This window comes from Plasmodium fragile (genome assembly GCF_000956335.1).
Source record: "Plasmodium fragile strain nilgiri unplaced genomic scaffold supercont1.35, whole genome shotgun sequence".
Classification (NCBI taxonomy): Eukaryota; Apicomplexa; class Aconoidasida; order Haemosporida; family Plasmodiidae; genus Plasmodium; species Plasmodium fragile.
Window position 1 is genome coordinate 140822 of NW_012192615.1, and position 19965 is coordinate 160786.

The following is a 19965-nucleotide window of genomic DNA, read 5'->3' on the forward strand; positions in this document are numbered from 1 at the left end:
TTTTTTTTTTTTTTTTTTTTTTTTTTTGCTGCTTTTTTTTGGCCAAGGTGCGGACGAAGTTGCTTCTAATTATGGGGAGATTGCCTTGTAAGGATTGCACAGTGGGGCAGTTGGTCGTTTTGCTTTTGTAGAGGCAACCCAGTTGCTGCTTAGCACGCCTCGCTGCAACATGAAAAGACTCCCGGTAAGGAGCCTCCGTGCGAGGCTCGTTCAGTACTCTGCCAGCAGGTTCCATTTGAACAAGTGCAGCTACTCCAGCAGCAATACTTATGAGCCGTTCGCAAAATGGAAAAATGAAGGTGATACAATTCAGGCCCAACACGCTAACGTCGCAGGAGACGACGCGGTATTTGAGGATGTGCCATTTGATGACAGCGTCGCCACGAGCCTCACCTTCGACATCACTGTGGACGAGGAGAAATGGAGGCAACAGGAGGAAATGGAGTACCAAAGGTTTATGAGCAGTGTGGGGAACGCACATGGGGAGGTCACCACCAATACTCACGCACACTCTATTGAGAGGTCTGCGGTGGGGCATACCGATGTGGACCTCCTCAAAGGGATGCTTCACAAAGGGGACAAAAACGCCACGTCCATAGCAGATGCGGTGATCCTGGTGAATAAAAATAAAAACATTCTTCTGAATTTGGAGGAGAGAGAAGCAAACAGCTTCTTCAACCAAGTGAGTGATCACGTCCTGCAGATGGACAAGCACAGTCTGATCGATCTGATGAGGGGTCTAAGCCAAATGAACATGAAAAATAGGATCCGCGATTTGTGTTACGAGATTGCTACGATGCTCAAAGGGGGGCACATGTCCAGGGGTGCACAGGCGAATCAACAGCAGCATGAACAGGACAACGAACAGCAGCACCAACTCGAAATCAAACTGTGCATGCACTGCATAGCCGTGCTGAATAAACACTCTCTTTATTTTTCAGAGTTCTACGAGTACATGTCTTCCAAAGTCAGTCACCTCGACACAGATGCACTGGTGTCCTTTGCAGAGGAGTGCTACAAGCACAGCTTGAGGACGAAGCATTATTTGGACAGACTAGTTCCTGTGTGTGTGTCGAGGGTGGAAGAGTTGAATCTGGTGCAGGTGAAGAGTCTGTTCCACTCCTTCCATCGGTTCTGTAAGGAATACACCAGCTTCTACGATAGTGTTTTAGATGCAGTGGTGAGGGATGTCCCCCACTTTGACTTACCATTTTGCCAACTGGTCCTGAAGGTCGCCACGAATTTCAAACACCCCGAGAGGTATGTCCATTTGATTAACTTGGTCAGCTCGCATATACGTTTGCAGGTGAAGCAACTGGACGACTCTCCACTGACCCACCAGACAGTCTCGTCAGAGAAGAACCAAAATAGCTGTTCCAACGAGGATGCTGCTGTGATGACATGTTTGGAAGACAAAAAGGAAAATAACAATTTGAAAAAATGGGAGAGATCAGATGCAGCAGCTCCTCACCACATGTCGGACAAAACGAATGCGGTCACCGAAATGGTAAGGTGCTTGAAGTATCTAGAACACAATAAAAAACACGGAGGGGAGGTAAAAGAAGCAGTGAATGATATATGTGACTTGCTACAGAGGAACACTCAGGTGATTGGCATGTTAGATGTAGAAGATGTGGTGCATGCAATAAGCTGTTTCTCCTCATACAATAAAAGAATCGTTTTGTATAACAACTTGCTAGATGTATTATGTGAGAGGTCAACTGATCTTCTTCATGCGAAGAACATTTCCCTGTGGATACACCCCATCCTAAGTTTAGCCAAAATTTCTTGGTTCCACAAAAATTACTTGCGCAGTCTCTTTGATCATGTGAAGGATATTTACCTGCTGAGTCGACTGAGTGCGTTTCAAATTTTGAAAGTCTTATCTTCTATTGTTAAAACGAATGTGTACGACGAGCAGGTGTATAAAGTACTAATCGAGCAGGTGTACAAGGAATGGGACATTATAAAGGTAAAAATGGTTGATGTAGCTACCTTTTTGTGGTCCTGTGCTTATGTTAATATAATTTATAAGCCCCTATTTGATAGCTCATACACGTGGTTGTTAGAATCGTTAAGCCAACAATCCTGCAGTACAGATAATCATCTGATGAGCAGGAAGAACTGCCTTGTTAATATCACCTGGTCATACATTGTTGCGAATTATCACAAAACAAAAGAAAATTTTCATCTCATTTTAAATGCTACCTTTGTGGACAGAAACCCAGATGACTCACAAGCTTTTAAGAGACTCCACCAAATTGCGGATGCTTGCTTTAGCGAGATACCTCATTGTTTAGTTGACGCGGATGCGCTAGATTGTATGTACAAGTACTGCATGCATGACAAGTGTAGAACGTTGAGAAATGATTTTAGCGTTTATAAGAAGGAGAAGGATGCTCTGAAAATGAGGAACAGAATAATAAGTGAATTGACACACATGTTAAAATGTTTTGAAGTCTCATATGAGCTCCAGTATGAACCTTACCAAAACTCCCCCTACATTATTGATATTCTTTTGAATGAGGAGATGAAGATAGGTATTTGTGTCTTTGGCAAGGAACACCTGATGCGCACTCTGGAAACGGCTAACTGGGATCACATGAACAGCGGCTTCGTCTCCCTACAGATGCGTGTCCTCCATGCACACGGATGGAAGGTGGGCACATCCCCGTTTAGGGCACCTCGCCCCGTCACACATCCCATTGATCTCACACACCCCTTCTACCGCTTCTCCTCCTCCCTCCCCCTGCAGATCATCCCCATTAATGGTGGCCAATGGCTTCAGATGAACTCCGAGCAGAAGAAGGCCCTCCTGCGCGAAAACTTCCAGCGCTATTCTGTGCTGATATGAAGCGGCGTAATGAGGTGGGCAACGCGGAGACCGCTGCGACTGACACAATGGCGCGTCTTTTTCCTGTTTATGTCCCCATGTGTCAGCATTCCTCCCAAGGTGGAAAACTCAGTGGCCTTAAAAAAAAAAAACAGCCATTTTGAGTGTTTATCGTAATGTGTTACTATACCTTACGCCAAGTAGTCTTCAAAAAAAAAAAAAAAAAAAAAATCACATTTTACCTGCACATGTTCATACAACTTTTTGTGCGGCCATTTGGCACAAAATTTACGACGTGGTTATTTTCGCGATTTCCCTGTAGACAGTGACACACATTTCTTGGGGCAAGCCTTAGCACACCTTTTTATAGTTTGCCTGCTCAAATTGGGGCTGCCACGGAAACGTATTTCTCGCACCACTCGAGGCGGGGGCAGCCATTTCGTTGATGCCCTTTCTATGTGCATAGCCAACCACATAAAAAGTGCGCACACTTGGCAGAGTCCACACTCATCGCAGTGACTACACACGCACGCGCGAGGAGCGTTTTTCCTTTTTTTTTACGTTAATCTGGTTAACCAATAAATTGGCATCCCTTTTGGAATTGCAAAGGGGAAGGGTTATTACTGTTTATGTACGCACGTGGAAAAGAGAGGGGGAAAAAAAAAAAAAATTAAATTAAAATAAAGAATAAAAAAGTAAAGAAAAAATAGAGAAAAAAAAAAAAAATAAAAACTGCAATGAAGTAAAATAAAGTTAAAAGTTGAGATGGAGCTGGGTTATGGAGCAGCGAGACAATATTGGGTCTTCTCTTCCTTTCCAGCTTGGCTTTCTTCCAAACCCCCGGCCGTTGCTCGCTTTCCTTATCATCGCAGAATCACCTTACGCGCGGGTACATACGGCATACAACACATACACAAATGTAGACGTACACATATGTGTCCTCTTCGCGATGGGGGGCAGGCTCTTCCCTTTTGCAGGGACCACGTGTAAAACTGCTTTACAAACGCCTTCCTCTTCTTCCGGACTTTTTCCTGGTGGAATCGGTAGGGATTGGAGTCACGTCTTCTATTCTACCTATTTTTAATCCTGAACGGGCTAAAGCTCTGTAGGGGTGGGAAGCGGGTAACAAAATTAACAATTGACATGTGCGTACAGTGCGGGTGGGCAATGCTCTCATTATGACGCGCATCCTTTCTACATACATATGTGCACACATATATATGCGTACTGTGTACATATATTTTTTTTTCTCGTTTTCTTACCTTAGGGCGGACTGGGCACCTGGACCTGGGGTCTTGGACTTGGTACCCCCTGAGGCTCTTAACTTGATGTGAATGGCTGAGACTCCCAATTCCTTTAGTCGAACTGCCACATCCTGTGCTGCCATCATGGCTGCGTATGGGCTGGACTCGTCTCTGTCGGCCTTGACTTTCATGCCACCTGTGGGGAGTATTGGAATGGAAGGGGGGAAAAAATGAAGTGAAAAATGTGAACGGGTTAATAAGGCGAGGGGGGGTTGTGACGACATAGGCGGCACGGCTCCCCGTAGAGACAGCCCCACCAACCCTTCACTTCACTGCAACTGCGCGAGGTGGAAGCAGCACGAAGGGTAGAGGGTACGTGCACCGTTGCTACACTTGCCACAATTGGTAGGGATGTTGCGAACAGGGGATGGTGTTTAATCCCCCTTGGCGCATGAACATATGTATGTATTTTTTGTCGCCGCTTTTTTTTTTTTTTTTTTTTTTTTTTTTTTTTCCCCTTTTTTTTTTTTTTTTTTTTTTTCTTCTATTTCGCCCTTTTTTTTTTTTTGCGTCCCAACTAACCTGTAATCCTGACGAGGGTTTCCCTTCCACTTAAATCAGTGACGTGGATAAAGGTATCATTAAAGGAGGCAAATATGTGCGCGACGCCAAAAACTAATTCTCCTTCCTTAGGCTGCGGGCCGGAAACAATGGCCGTTTCCGGTTGAGGGGCTTTCACCTTTTTGGTTGCCATCTTGTAATGAAAATTGAAGCATACAAGCTAGTCGCTGCGATTGTAGTATATATATATAGTAAAAGTTTTCTCTCGTGGGAACTGATAAAAAAAAAAAAAGAGTGGATCTCCCTGTCGTGTTGAAACAATGGAATGAACAAGGTCGTACGGGAGGTATTACTTATAAACGCCTCTGGGCTTGAAAGTTATTTATTATTGTATTCCTTTGTTGGAAATTTTTTTTTTTTTTTTTTTAAATCCTCAGCGTGACACTATATATATATATCAAACTGGCTTCAATTTTTGTTCTTGTTGGTTTTTTATTTTACTTCGTGGGTGAATTAAAAAAAAAAAAAAAATTCTTTATAAAGGGGGAGTTATTGTATAGTAGTCGTATCATGTCGTGCCATGTCATGTAGGTTTGAAAATAATATATAAATTGAGAAGAGCACTCGTCACATAATATGCTATATACTATGCAGCAGCGGGGGCAATTTTTCTCTTCCATCAGTATATTTTATTTTATGTTTTTTTTGCCCCTCCCTGCAATGGTTGGGTGTTTGCTTTTACCTTGGGGAAACGAACAATACGGAACACCGCGGTCCCCCTTTTTATTCGATGTACTCCGTTCATCATATACACTAAGGCACGAATGGGGTTCCCGTATGTCAAGTAAGCACCGTGCCATTTTTGCGTTTCTGTTCCGGCAAAGGTAGGCAGGCACAAAAACGCGACCTCGCCATTAACCCATGTAGTGATATATTTGTGAAGTGCCTTCGGATTACCCAAAAAGGCCAAGTGGACGAGGCGCAGGGGTTGGGGGGTAACCTTTTTTTTTTGTAGCATTACCTGTTCAGCACCCACTTTTACAGTGTCGCGGTTCCACTTACCCCCAAAAAGGGTCCAACTGTGGAGAAGGAGCTTATATAAACAGGCGTCGTGTCGCGCAAAAAAAGAGCAACCACCATTTTTTTTGTGTGCCCTTGCGGAGTATGGTGCACCGCGGATGGGGTCCTCCAAACGGTTAACAAATTATATATTTATATGCCATCCTCTTCTAAAGTTACCTACATTACCAATGTACCCATTTTGCCACGTTTGCCTAAGCGCGAAATAAATCACCGCCGTGTAGCCATTTTTTTTCTTCCCACCTGCATATAAAAATACGCACAATTATAAAAAAGGGGTAACCACCAATTCTTTTAAAAATGTAATTTTTAACTATTCATTTTTTTTTTAATTTTTTTTTGTGAAGAAACCCATCTTGGCAGTTTTTTTTTTTTAAAAAGATATGCCTTTATTAGGTTATACTTGAGTCCGAAATTTGCTGATCTTCCATGTTAACCGTTCTTTTGCCCAGTTTACACCAAAAACAAAAAACCGCTTTAATAATCACCTCACAAGGAGTTGAAGCAGGGGAAGCACACCCCAAGGTCTGCCGCCTGAACTTTGTAGTGCCCCCGAGGAAGGACAGGATACTGCCACCACGACGTGTATGCAAAGCAACGCAGACTGCGGGGCTGCAGAAAAAATGGAAACAACATAATGGACCTACATGGCTGCATAATTTTGGCCAAGTACGTAGTTTGTTTCGTCGTCCTTTCATTTGTGAATATTAGAGAATGGAAGAAGCGGAAAAAAAGAAAAAAAATAATAAAAATAAAAAAGAGCAAAGGAGAGTAAAACAGCTTACAATGCGCAGATGGGAGGGTGGAGTGCAAAAAAAAAAAAGAGACAAAAAAAAAAAACGCTGCAAAAGGTACGAAACAGTTAACGACTGTAAGGAGCTGAACTCAGCCCTGCAGCAGCGATGGCAGACGGAAAACATTTACATGCACACGCAACGTCGGGTGTAAGTGTAATCACATCCCACCTGTACAGTTAACATATTCATGCAAATTTACGTTCCGTTATTGTCTCCGTCTCACCATTTGTCGACTTTGTAAAAACGTACACACGGATTGTTCATTGGGGAAGAATAAAGTGATCGCCTGGCAGTGATTGCACGTGTGCAGACGCGGGTAAAGCTGTACCGATATAGCGCGTCGGTCATTGTTTCGGTGGAGGGTCCACTTTGCAAGTTATGCGTCTGGGGGGAGAATTCTCTTCAATTGCTGTGAACTCCTTTGAGCAACGCCACCCGGGTTGAGTCCTCAGCGCTCGCTTCCATGGATGAGGAATAGGAGAAACTACGCGAGACATTTTTCCGATTGATCAAACGAGCAAACGTGTACACCACGCTCCACAAAGGGTGACCTAAATTTTTTTTTTATCCAACGGGACGTGGACAAAATTTTGCCTCCACATATCTCACCTCCCCATTTTGTATCACTTCGAATTGTTCGTAAAGACTTCATTCTGCATCAGCACATGTAGAGTGTCATGCGTGCGCAACGATTGAATAATACACCCCCAAGAGTGAGGACATAGAAGAAGACAGTCAGTCGTGTCAACTCGAATATGAATTCCGTCCTGTTCCTTCTTTATCTGAGTGTCCTTTTAAAAACAGAAAGCAAAAGTGTCTCGAAAAAGGTCTTCAAAGTGAAGGTGATAAATCGGAGGGGACCTTTTTTTGTAGGAGCCAAATCATTTTGTGTGATAAGAGTGAAAAGGAACAAAATGGCCTTGCACACCGTTGGTGATGAGACCAGCCCAGGAGAGCTAAGCGTGGTCAAGCAAGAACCGTTTAGTATTGATACAAATAAGGCATTGGAGGTAGGTGCTGTTACAAGTCGACCCAAATTAACAAATATCCTTCTCGTGGTTGATTACGATGGCACCAACTATAGCGGGTGGACTGGAGTTGAAAACAGCAGCGATATATACCTAAGCGCAACGAGGAATTACAAACATGCAGCCGCGCAAAAGAAGAAGCTAAATGGAGCAGAGTCCAAATATGACACAGTACAAAATAGCATCTTAAATTGTATGTTAAAAATTCATGGTTATGGAAATGAATTGCGCAGAGGGGACGATGTAGAGGCCGATTTGAAGGGCGATGTGGAGGCCGATTTGAAGGGCGATGTGAAGGCCGATGTGAAGACCGATGTGCAGTCCCATGTGGAGCCCCATGTGAAGGCCTTCGAATTTATAGGGGTCAGTAGAACTGACAAGGGAGTCCACGCGAAGGAGTATGTGTGTCAGTATGTGTCTTATGAGAGGCCCCCCCCTTGTGATGGTAATTTGAATAAAATTAAAATGGCCTTAAATGGCTTACTAAATAAGGACATTCGAATTTTAGGTGTTTTAAATGCACCTTTCCCCGACTTTAATGTAAGGTTTAATAATTGGGGCAAAATTTACACTTACAATTTTGACATTCGAATTCCGAGTCAGCCTTTGGAGAGGAATTACGCATGGCAGTTGTATGACGACCCGAGGTTTGCATTTCTGCTTCGGAATAATTCGAAAAAAAAAAAAAAAAAAAAAAAAAAAGACCAACTGGGGGAAGCCATACAGCATGGCAGCCACGGCCACGATAACTGCGTAACGACAAATGAGTTTCCCAGTGGGATAGGCCCCGCTGACTGTGTGGACGAGAATGTAGATGTCCCTTTTTTTGGCGACCACGCTGTGCAGGGAGGTGCAGCGACCACACCGCCAACCCAACCGGACGTCTCCCACTGCATGCGCATTATCAACCGCGAAGGGGGGGGCAACCCAACCATCCCCTGTGACATGGAGAAAGTCAAGGCCTGCTGCAAGCTGTTCATTGGACACCACAACTTTGATTCCTTTCGCGGGACGTTGAAGGGGACGGAGAAGCAGAAGGTGGTGAACCCATTTTGCAACATCTACTTTGTCGGGTTGCACCAAGTAAGGAATAACATTTACCAATTTGTAATCCAGGGGGATAGGTTCCTCTACCACATGATCAGGATAATCGTGGGGACTCTGGTTCAGGTGGGAGTCGGACTGTTGAAGTATGAAGACGTGCGGGACGCTCTTCATAGTAGCAAGCCACTCAAGGTGAAACTGTGTGCCCCTGCACAGGGACTCTGCCTGACCAAAATTTTATTCCCCCCCGCCATCCAGCAACAGGTTTCCGCGGCGCTGCTGTCGCGTTAAAGGGGGCATATATACATATTTTATGTGTGCCCATTTGGCGCCATGTGTTTGTCTCATTTTTTTTTTTTTGTCTGATTTTGTTGCTTCTTTTTATGTTTGTTGAGTGCAAGGTGGGGAAGTGCACGTCGTGTTATATAGTAGCCGAGGCGCGCGTGCGTGTGTCTTCCCCCCCCCCGTCTTCCATATGAAACTACACCCAATTTGTAACAAAAAAAAAAAAAAATATGGAAAAAATTTGGAAAAAAAATGTAGGCGGGCGAAAATGGAGTGCCCTTTGCCCCCCTTTTTATAACTCGTTTTGACTAACCTTGCGGTCCAGCATGGAGGACGCATAACCCCTGGACTTCACCCCCGCATCATCAGAGGAGTAGTCGCCACTTGTGTGCTTTGTACGAAACATATTAAAAGAGGTATACTGTTTATTTGTTCTAACGCGATTGCCCTTGTTAGCATATCGACCTCCATCCTCACTGTCCGCATCACTTGAATGAGCCGTGTGATCACTAACACTCTGACCACTGTGCATCCAACTGGAGGGGGACCTGAAAATATTATACTTGGCTAAAAATTGCTCAAAATTTTTCACAGATAAATTATTTACTCCTCCTTTTATGCTGCTGAGTAGGTTACAGATTTGGTGTATGCATGTACCATTGTAATATATGAGCAGAGTAGGAAGTTTGGACTCGGGATAATTTTGAATTATTCTAGTATACACCCCCTTGGTGAATTTAACGTACTTGTATTTTTTAGCCATTTGACTTAGGATGTTATTTATAACTCTGCATGCGACAACGTTGTCGGAGTAGAGGTGGATGACGACGTGCGTGCCGTTTGCGGCGTCTGCCCGTTCTGCCGGTGCAGCTTCTTGTTCGTCCTGTTCTAAATCCTCCTCATCGCCCCGTGTGCTTTCCAGCGAGCGGCCGCCATGCTCAGCCAGGGGGTTCCTCCTACTGGCTTCATTAACTTCGGCGAGAAAATTGTCTTTGGAAATTTCGTACACTTCTCCAAACACATCCAGCGCTCTACTTTTATTTATTTCTTTCATGCGATTCGCTTTGTACCTTTCAACAATTTTCAGGTACTCCTCGTCAACACAACTCTCCTCTAACAACGTCAGCTCCTGCAGGTTCTTTTTCTCTAGGGGGTTAATTCTCTCGAGCTTATCCAATGTACTGAGATATATTTCTTCCTCCTTTACTTCCTTCTCCAGTGGGGGCAAATTTCCATACTTCCTTTGCAGGTCATCCCACTCGGTGGTTTCCCTCGTGGGGTTGGTGGTCGACATGGTGTTCCTGCAGTGGGTGTGGCGCTTCTACGGACGTTGTCAGGGGTTCGTAGCAAAAGGAGGAAGGCACAAATGGGGAATGGAAGGGAACGGAAGCTAAAGGAAGCGAAGGGGGCAAGCGCCGCCTACACGTTAGTACTGCCAACACATAAAAAAAATATATATATACGTATATATATTTTACGTGATTGGATGCGCTGTTTCATCCAGTCGGTACCCATACTGGTTGTCAAGTGAAACGACGCAGCAACTGTGCCACGCGGAACATCTCCCCCACCTCACTTGATCGACTGAGGAAAATGACATGGCTGGAAATTACCCTCTTGTTCTTGGTACACCGCGATGGGGGGAACAAAAAAAAAAAAAAAAAAAAAAAAAAAAACAGTCACAAGGAACTAGCGAAAAAGTGACAAAAAAGTGACGAACATAATATTGTGACGTCACCGCAAGTTCAACTTTCCAAAAAAGTCCAAAGAACGAGGAGCGTATCTACCGCAGGTGGGTGCGGCGAGCGCACCAAGTGACCCCCCCACACAATGCTGCACAAGGCGACGCAGTAAAATCTGATGAGCACAAAATTACGGGGGGGGGGGGGGCACCATCATGTCGCAAAATGCTACTCCATTGCAGATGGGAAGAAAACTTACAAATCAACTTTTTTAAATTCATCTCAATTAATTTACCAAATGGGGAATGAAAAAAAAAAAAAAAAAAAAAAAAAAAAAAAAATGCCCAAGGGGGGAAATCCGACTGGCCAAGGGGTAACCTTCATAACATAATCGCATGAACATGAAAAGACCAGGTGTATGTGCTGTACGAGTGGGTATTTATAATAGTCCCCCATTTTTTGCTCACCTCTTGGCGTTTTAATTTATTTCCCCACGCCCTGGAGGAAGCACTTCCCCCGTTTTATGCGTCCATATGGCCTTTTGGTATGGCGCGTCCCTACGCAGTGCACTGTGAGTTGGGGGTGGAGGAGGCAGAAGGGATGGAAAAGTGTTCTCCCGCATCTTCATTCCCTCTTTTGCGTCGTCCCCCCGGTGGTCACACATGCCCCTTGTTCAGACTGTCTCCCTTGTTCGACCCACTGTCAACGGTTCCTCCTTCAACCCAACGCAGGCAGACAGGGTACGAAGCGTCGCCAAAAAAAATTATGCGACTTAAAGTGAACTTCATGGCGACCGCCCCCTGGAGTACGTACACCTCTTCTGCCTTTTTTTTTTTTTTAAAAGGACAAAATATGGTTCAGGAAAACCACGCCACTGTAGACGTGCGTTACATCATTTCTTCAATCGTCTAGTGAGGCCATACGTTCATTGGTAAATTTAAAAAAAAAAAAAAAAATTCCCCTACAATAGGAAATTATAAACACGTTCGCATATTGTCCATCCTCTCTCCTCGTCCAAAGTGACTGTCTTGTCGGTGTGCTCTTTCATATCGCTTAGAAAATTGACTGCTTCCTCGCGCAACTTCTGTTCCCTCTCTGCACATCGCTCCACCCCACTTACGTAACAAAAAACCCAACTCGAAAAAATGGACGTCACTTCCACCCTGCTAGACAAAGGGGACCATGTCGCAGGCGACCCATCTGACGTCATCCCGGGGGAAAAGAAGTTTTTCTTCTCATCAATTGGTAAAAGCAACTGGGTGGTCCAACCGTTCTGGCGCGGCATACATCGGGTGGAAATTACAAGCAACTCTCGCATTGGTATATCCTCCCCCCTTGGGTGACCCTAAAATGGTGACCCTTACACCCCCCCCCCCCCTCTACAGGTAAAGCTCATTTGATAAACGTGCTCTACGGGATTGGTTATACAATACAAATTGCCATGCTACCCTACATGGTGAGTAAAAGCATGTGTTTCGTTGGAGGGAAAACGTGTCCTCATGCGTGATTAGAACAGTGTAGCTGCCCCCCCCCCCCATTAACATGCAACACGCACACCTGCACATGCTCACCCCCCTACACCCATCGAACAAAAACACGCAGCTGATCAGCTCCAACGCCGGCATAGAACACAATGGATACCTCTTGACCCTTTTCTCTTTACTCCAATTTTTGGGGTCCATGTTTTTTGGAAGACTCGCGGACATGTTAAAATGAGAGACGTTTGTAGCTCCCGTCGAGGGGCGCGCGCGCATGCGATGATACGTGCACACGTGCGTGCTTCTGCCCCATGACACACCTGACCATGTGTTGCCTGCCCTCCCTTCCGCAGATGGGGAGTGAAGAAATCCTTTTACCTGTCCCTGTGCTCCTCCAGCCTGATGTACCTCATGGTGAGGGGCGCGCACGCGCTCCAGTCGTTACATCTCCCTCGGGGCAGTCGCTTCCGAGTGTCTATGACGGGATGTATCTGCATTACCCGGCCCCCTGTTCATCTTCATCCATCCCCTTGCAGCTCCCCGCGTGCAGAGACACCTGGGCGTACTACGTGACTTTCCTGCCGTCCTTCTTCATGCAAGCCTTCCAAGCCTCTTCCCTACTCGTTTGCCTAAAGACAGACAGCGAAAACAGGACGGCGGCCATCGGGTACCTGAATCTGAGTTACGGCTTGGGTATTATCCTAGGCAGTCTCACCGCGGGTTTCATGGTTAATTATGTGGGTGCAAGAGGCAACCTGTTCATCGCCCTGGGGTCACAACTAGTAGCCTTATATGTAGCGAAAACGTTGAGTGAGGATCCAACACTGTTAAGACCTGTTAACTTGGGGGAAATAAAAATAAGAGAAATTTTTAGTAGCATAAAAAATGAATATATGCGTATTTTGAATCTTTTTAAGAAGACGTATGGAATGTGTTTACTCATTTTGTTTGGCCTGCTACCCATTTTAATGACCAAATTTGCTTTTGCCCCTGTTGTAGTTGATATGTTTAAACTGACCCCATCTCACACATCATACCTAATGACATACGCAGGACTGTTAACGATTATAGCGGAGGGTCTATTTGCACCTTATTTGAGTTCCATCCTAGGAGATATGACTTGCTGCAAATTTTCTATACCTTTAACGTTGGCTGGGTTTTTATCCCTCTCTTTATGTGGGGCAAATGAATATCTGGTCCTCATTTTTATGTCCATTCCTCTTTGTGGAGGGGCCTTGTTATATATATGTGGGACGAGTCAAATGACGAAGAGGGTTGAGGAATCTGAGTTGGGAACTGCTATTGGTTTGAACACTTCAATTTTTTATGCGGTCACCATCGTGGCTCCATATTTGGCCTTCAAGTCTTACGTCGCCTTGGGCCTAGGCCTCTACTGGTAAATCATCACAAACATAACCGTTAACAAAAATGGACAATTCGAGATGGGACATATTTTTTTTCAACACGTGCGGGTTATTATATGTATTATATGTGATGTGTGTTCCCTGCGAAACGTTTGTATTGTTTTTTTGTCCCCATTCATGATGGTGTCTATATACCTGCCCCCCATCACCTCAGGTTACTCTGCGCCCTCATCTGCCTAGTCATCACCACCTACATTTTCGCCCTGGACAAATTCACACTTCAAATTTTTAACGAGGACAATGATAGCACGGAAACTCTGTTTTCCACCGTCAAGATGGCCTAATAAAAAAAAAAAACACACATAACAATTGAATTAGCGTAACGGGTACAATATGCACCTACCGCTTCTCACAACACACGGACCTTGTTAACTGTTTTTTGCGCATACACATTTGTGTCTCCTAAGCAATGCTACGAAGAATACATATGGCAATTTTTTTTAATTTGCTCCATGAAGTATTTTTTTTTTTTTTTTTTTTTTTTTTTTTTTGCTTCTGCATGTGGAAAAAAAAAAAAAAATGTCATTCTCTTATAAACGAACAAAGAGTTTTGTCTTAATAAAAAGCGGTTGCAAAGGTAGACCCTTGGGCGTTGTAAAAAAAAAAAAAATAGTGACACGGTTGACAAATGAGCAATTAAGTGCACATGTGTCTGCGGCTGATGGGATACAATTAGCCACACGCATACCGGGCTCCTCCCTTATACACACGGAAGGAGGACAAAAAAATAAATAAATAAAGAGAGAGAGAGGTAGACAAGCCGGTACAGCTCCCACGGGAGCACTATGCTGTTGGGGCTTTACCTCTGCATGGTGAGCCGCAAATGGGGCTGCAAGTAGGGCCTACTCCTCGTACGACTCCACCGTGTCCCCCGGGAGAAAGTCCACAAAATTCTCAAATCCCATGCCGCACTCATCGCCCTGCTTAACTTGCTCCTTCTCCTCCTTGGCAATTTTCAGCGACACGATTTTTCCAATGTGAATGACTTGGTCGTTCCTCAAAATCCTCACATTGCTGTTGATGTTAACAGTACCACTCTTGACGACACACCCAGCCACCTTGCCCAGCTTGGAGACATTAAAAACTTTTAAAATGGTTGCCTGACCTTTGTACATACCCCTCGGCTTGGAACTCAATTTGTCCTTCATCACATTTTCCACCTGTTCAATCAGATCGTACAGAACATTCACATAAATAATTCGAGACGCAGATTTTGCGGCGCTAAGCAAATGCTTTGCATTTTTGGGGCAGCTCTTAGACAGCTTAACATTGAAGCCAACAATGATCGCGTTGAAACTTTGAGCATAAGTAATGTCACTGGCGGTGACGTCTCCAATGCTGGCGTAAACAATTTTGTTTCGAACTCTGTGTAGTGTATCCTTCACTTCTAAATTCAGGAGGCCATTTTTTAACACATCAATCGTCCCCTGCTTATCACATTTGAGGAAGTAATTCACGTATACCGTTTTGAGGTCTTTTTGTCCAAGCAGGTTACCCTCCTTTTCATTGCTTCGTCCCTGTGGGGGGGTCTCTCCCACCTCATCGTCCTGTGCAGGGAAGTCTCCCCCGTTTGTGCCCTCTTCCAACTGTGTATTGTTCTGCCTTGATTCCTCATCCGGGCTAAGGGCGCCCTCCTTAATGATATACTCTCTGTAGCGATCAAAACTTCCCTCCTCCTGCCCGTAGCTGAACCCCCTCATTTGTGAAGTGAGCAATTCACTTTTATGGTGTTGCGCGATTTCTTCCGCAACTGCCTCATTCTGCACAATGTAAAATTTGTCTCCAGCGACAGGCACGGAATTCTTTTCGTACCCTATCACCATCACTGGGTCAGAGGCGCATGCAGAATTTACCTTCTTGTTGAGGTGATCCTTCAACATTTTGACCTTACCATAGGAGGACCCTGTGTAGAAATAATCATTCACTCTGAGGGTTCCACTCTGAACTAAATTGATCGACACGATCCCATTCCTGTCAATGTAAGAATCGAGGATAACTCCTTGTGCATATTTACTACTCTCCTCCTCTAATGGTAAGTCCAAAAAGGCTGACTCCAAATATATGGCATCGACCAGCTTATCTAGCGAGTCTTCATTAAAAATGGAACAAGGAACCACCTGCACATCCCCACCATTCATTTCAGTATAAATTTCGTGATGCAGAAGATCATTAACAATACGATCAACGGACACGTTGGGTAAGTCCATCTTGGTAACTGCAATTATAATTCGCATGTGATGTTCTTTAATTAATTTAATACACTCCACTGTCTGCTCTTGTATACCTTCCTCTCCCGATATTACTAGTATGCTCAGATCGGATATTTTCACTCCTCTGCTTCGAATTGGCATAAAAGCTTCATGTCCTGGGGTGTCAATCAGTGTAAATGTGAAGTCATTGCTTTGCGATTTCACTTTGAACGCTCTTATATTTTGAGTTATGAGTCCCTTTTCCTTTTCCCTTTCCTTCGTTTTACATATGTAATCGAACAGGGACGTTTTCCCGTGGTTGATATGCCCAATGAAGGTCACCACAAGGTTTCTCTTTTTACATTTCTGTTTTTGTTCTTCTGGGGGGGAGGCAATACGTGGCTTATTTTCCACATGGCCATTGTTTAGCTCCAATTTGATTTTCCCACTTGGTTTTGCCTGCACATCGGTTTGAACTTTCTCCTCTTCCGTCTTGTATGCCTTCAGAGATGAGTTTTGCAGAGAAGCATCTCCACGGCCGCTTTCCTCCTTTGGCAAAACAGCTTGCCTAACCGCTTCCACCTTGTGGGCGTCCAATTTGGGCCCCTCCCCAACGTCGATGACGCAGCTAACGTTAAAATGGTCACTCGCTTTTTTCATCTGCTCCGCACTGAGTGCATGACCCGAATGGTACTCCCTACTCTCATTTATTATAAAAAATTTTTTCAAAGCAGACAAGGATATTTTCGTCATTCGTGCAAATACAGACAGGCTTGCATTTTCTGGTACCCGGCACATCTTCGTGGATGCTCTCTCCTTATGGAGTGCCTCTTTATTTTTTTTTAAAAAAGTGTACCCACGTGGGGGGATATTCTTCTGTTCGTCACGAGTTGCATCCGTATGATGTGCCTCCCGTGAGTGATTCGTCCTACTTCTCCTCCTCCTGTGATTGACTGCATCCCCATGGGAGGCATCCTCCAACGGGATACTCTCTCCTTGATTCACAAATGGGTCACTCTCCGCTGTCTGCTTCACTTCTTCCTCCTCCTCGAGCGGACGTGCCTCCGACAAGGAATCGAAATAGGAGAGCACCTGTTCAAATGTTTTGGAGTCCTCTGGAATGGTTAATATATAATTTGATTTAAAATTCACATCAGGTTTTTCATAAATTTCCACGTCTATTATATCCCATATTTTAAAGAGTTGTGTAAATTGTGCCATTTTTAATAAGGCGTTCCACGCGTTGTTATGTCTCCCCTGTTGCCGCCCCTCCATTTGCCGCTCCTCCGCATGGGGGCCTGATGGGGGAAACAGCTTGGACTTGTGCAGATACCCAGTGCTTCCATTCTTCAGAACCTTAACAAATACGTATGAATCACACAATTTTGTGATGAGCCCCTTGGACGTGTCCCCCTTTTTCAATTTCACATCTGCATTATATTTAATCACGTTAGCTAGGTAGTACAATTTTTTTTTAACATTTATGCCTAAAATTTTTACAAAAATTTTTTGCTTCACTTTGAAGTACTCATTAAGATCATTAACGTCGTCTCCAAAGTTACATCTCTTTTTAAAAAGCATTCCAAATTGGTTTGTATTTTTTATTTTGACTAGAACTGCGTTTGGACTCACTGAGTACACTTCCCCTTCTAAGGTCTTCCCGACGACGTCTTCACTCGGTGCATCTCCCTCGGGGGGTTTCATCAAATTAGAATGGGTCTCAAGTGGGAGGGCTTGGTATTTGTATGCATGCGTGACGTCGTTATCCCGTCGATCGTCTTTGTAATGTGCCTCTTTTTCGCTTCCCCCTTTTTTGTAATACGACGCTGGTGCGGTTTGCCCGTATGCGCTGTGACCATTCGCATGATCAATGGTGGACAGGGGTTCATACTTGAACCTTTGTTTACTCCTCATTTGGTTGGTGCTTTTTCTAATCAAATCATTTGTGAGTGGCTCCCTCGAATGATTGACCTCATCACGTATTAACTTGCTCCCCACTTTCGCGACGCCTTTCCCCCTCTTCGTTTCCTTTTTCTCTAAAGGGGCAGCTACCCCAGTGAACTGCTCTCCATGGGTGTGTGGCAAATTTTCTTTTTTTTTTTTTTCGTCTTTCACTTTGATGTTGTTGCCCTTTTTGTGGTTTTTCCCCGGGGCAGTTACTACGGCAGTTATTACTTCTGCACCTGTAACGTTTTCATTTTTTCCTCCTCCTCCTCCTTCTTCTTCTTCCTCCTTGTTGTTGCGCTCGACTTTTTTGCGTGGCCTCGCACAGATGGCGGAGTTGCCTCCCCTGGTCTTCCGCCCGATGGATGGACATTCACCAGGATCACTCCTAAACAGGCACAGCTGTGTATTTTTTTTTTTTCTCACACTTCCCAAGATGGTGTTTCCATTCTTCCATTTCGTCTTTGTCACCGCTGCCCCTTGGCCAAAACTACGTGCCGTATTAACACCACCATGTTTACTCCACCTCGATGGGAAACCCAAGAGGTCAACTCTCTCATGTATATCTTCATTATAAATGGTAACTGTCCTTTTAGCTGCCACGATATTATCTCGATCATGGTAGTTCCCTCGAACGAGGGAACTTTTCCTTTGTCTTAAGTGCACACATGGGTTAAATACCCACGTGATGACTTTACCAGTGGGTAACTTATAAGCGTAGCAGCAGTTGGGGTTCGCGCACAGAAAGGTATAAAGTAAGGTGAGTAATATGGTTGGTGCAAGGGACCAGCCGCCGAACATCACTGAGTGTTGGGCGGTCAAACATTGTCAAATGGTCATTGGGGGTTTTCCGGGTTTCTCTTCGCGGTGACCGTGGCAGGGATACATTAACCAGGTCACCTCCCGATGCTCACCTTTCTCGTCTCAGCGTGCGCTCGCATGTTCCCCTCGAGTTGGCTGCAGAATGACCTGGAGGGAGTGGAAGCCTGTCCCCGCATTTTCCCACGCGCCCCGAAATGGTTACGCTTAAGCAAGGCAGGGTCCTCCCTCTGCAAACATACTACGCACAGGTGTATACACCAAAAAAAAAAAATTAAAAAAAAAGGAAAACACTCGACAGATGGGTAAAAAGCCCATGTGCTACACGTCCTCCGCGAGTACATCTCCGTCAAATAAAATGGCCACACCGTTGGCAGTTTTTATATTTACCAAATTGCTTGAAGCAGAGTGATATATTTTTGCGTTACGTCGTACATGGGCCAACTGCCATACCTGGGCACTCCGCGGGGGGGACAAAATAGCCAAAACGGTGTAGTTTAAAAAAAAAAAAAAAAAAAAAAAAAAAGGAAATCCCCATCAAAATGGAGACGTAACCAACGAGAAAATGTCACCCCCCCCGTGAGGAGAAAAAAAAAAAAAAAAATTCCCCCAATTGTGGAACTGCCTCTTTACGACGCTGCTGTGCTATAAAATTTGCTTACACCCTGAGATGGTGAATCTACTTGGGGTGCGTGTGTGGAAATGCCCAACTGTGGTCGAGCAAGGATTGGACCGGACAAAAGTAAATTTTCCTCCCATTATAATTACGTTACTTATGTAGCTTTGTGAATACTTGTGCGTTTTATTTTTCCTGGGCACACTTGAGAATGCGATTGGGAGGGTGGATTCCATTTGCCAAACTACACCGGTATGGAGAACTGGTGTACTACGCGCTTGAAATAATTCGTACACGGAAAAGAGGAAACGCAGCCACGATGAGCCAGGACCCCAAATGAGTAAGAATTAAACAAGCTGCCATGCGACACACTGAACTGGTGGCTGCTACTCTGGGAACACCAGGGGAATGGTCACAAACATCGTTAAAAGCCACAACGGTGAATTTCACAAAGTCCCCCCCCAAAAAAATGAAAAAAAAAAAAAAATAAAATAACAAAACGCAAGGCTTCAAAAGTGACACACCTTTTTTTTTTTTCCATTTTAAGCGTAATCACGTTTAACACCTCAACATAGAAATATTTTAGCCCTTCCTAAGAACCTCATATTTTTCTTTTATGGCATTATATTGTGTTCCCCCTTTTTTTTTGGCGGGAAAAAAAAAAATAAAATAAAATAAGCATTGAATGCTGCAGGCAGGGAGGTACAGCGCATTTGTTGTCGCAGGGAGATATAGGCAGGGACAAAAAGGCAAAAAAAAAAAAAAAAAAAAGATAGCTCGGGCAGTAAAATGAAATAAAAAAAGGCAAAAAAAAAAAAAAAAAAAAAAGTGGGGAAAAGGAAAAAGTGTATAAATTGACAAAAACTACCAATAGGCGAATGCGCGAATCGGCTGACTGAATTTTCGCCGCGTGTGCCACGCAGGCTTCAATGAATCAACTG

General features: G+C 44.4%; 6 protein-coding genes across 6 annotated transcripts; 3 read left to right on the forward strand and 3 right to left on the reverse strand.

Annotated features, from left to right (window-relative positions):
- Nucleotides 1-169: 169 nt before the first annotated feature.
- AK88_03202 (uncharacterized protein) lies at nucleotides 170-2854 on the forward strand (the record flags this gene model as incomplete). The annotated part of the gene is made up of 2 exons (XM_012480823.1): nucleotides 170-2659; nucleotides 2756-2854. 2 exons carry the CDS (start codon nucleotides 170-172, stop codon nucleotides 2852-2854), a joined length of 2589 nt encoding a protein of 862 aa, XP_012336246.1.
- Nucleotides 2855-3830: 976 nt separating this feature from the next.
- Nucleotides 3831-4831, reverse strand: AK88_03203 (40S ribosomal protein; the record flags this gene model as incomplete). The annotated part of the gene is made up of 3 exons (XM_012480824.1): nucleotides 3831-3936; nucleotides 4096-4273; nucleotides 4660-4831. The coding sequence occupies 3 exons, from the start codon at nucleotides 4829-4831 to the stop codon at nucleotides 3831-3833; spliced, it is 456 nt and encodes a 151-aa protein (XP_012336247.1).
- Nucleotides 4832-7270: 2439 nt separating this feature from the next.
- AK88_03204 (tRNA pseudouridine(38-40) synthase) lies at nucleotides 7271-8878 on the forward strand (the record flags this gene model as incomplete). Its single annotated transcript, XM_012480825.1, has 1 exon — nucleotides 7271-8878. One exon carries the CDS (start codon nucleotides 7271-7273, stop codon nucleotides 8876-8878), a length of 1608 nt encoding a protein of 535 aa, XP_012336248.1.
- A 286-nt stretch (nucleotides 8879-9164) lies between these two features.
- On the reverse strand, nucleotides 9165-10166 carry AK88_03205 (uncharacterized protein; the record flags this gene model as incomplete). The annotated part of the gene is made up of 1 exon (XM_012480826.1): nucleotides 9165-10166. The coding sequence occupies one exon, from the start codon at nucleotides 10164-10166 to the stop codon at nucleotides 9165-9167; it is 1002 nt and encodes a 333-aa protein (XP_012336249.1).
- Nucleotides 10167-11699: 1533 nt separating this feature from the next.
- Nucleotides 11700-13740, forward strand: AK88_03206 (uncharacterized protein; the record flags this gene model as incomplete). The annotated part of the gene is made up of 6 exons (XM_012480827.1): nucleotides 11700-11799; nucleotides 11940-12010; nucleotides 12157-12260; nucleotides 12386-12446; nucleotides 12569-13428; nucleotides 13611-13740. 6 exons carry the CDS (start codon nucleotides 11700-11702, stop codon nucleotides 13738-13740), a joined length of 1326 nt encoding a protein of 441 aa, XP_012336250.1.
- A 558-nt stretch (nucleotides 13741-14298) lies between these two features.
- Nucleotides 14299-18390, reverse strand: AK88_03207 (uncharacterized protein; the record flags this gene model as incomplete). Its single annotated transcript, XM_012480828.1, has 1 exon — nucleotides 14299-18390. The coding sequence occupies one exon, from the start codon at nucleotides 18388-18390 to the stop codon at nucleotides 14299-14301; it is 4092 nt and encodes a 1363-aa protein (XP_012336251.1).
- Between the last annotated feature and the right edge of the window lie 1575 nt (nucleotides 18391-19965).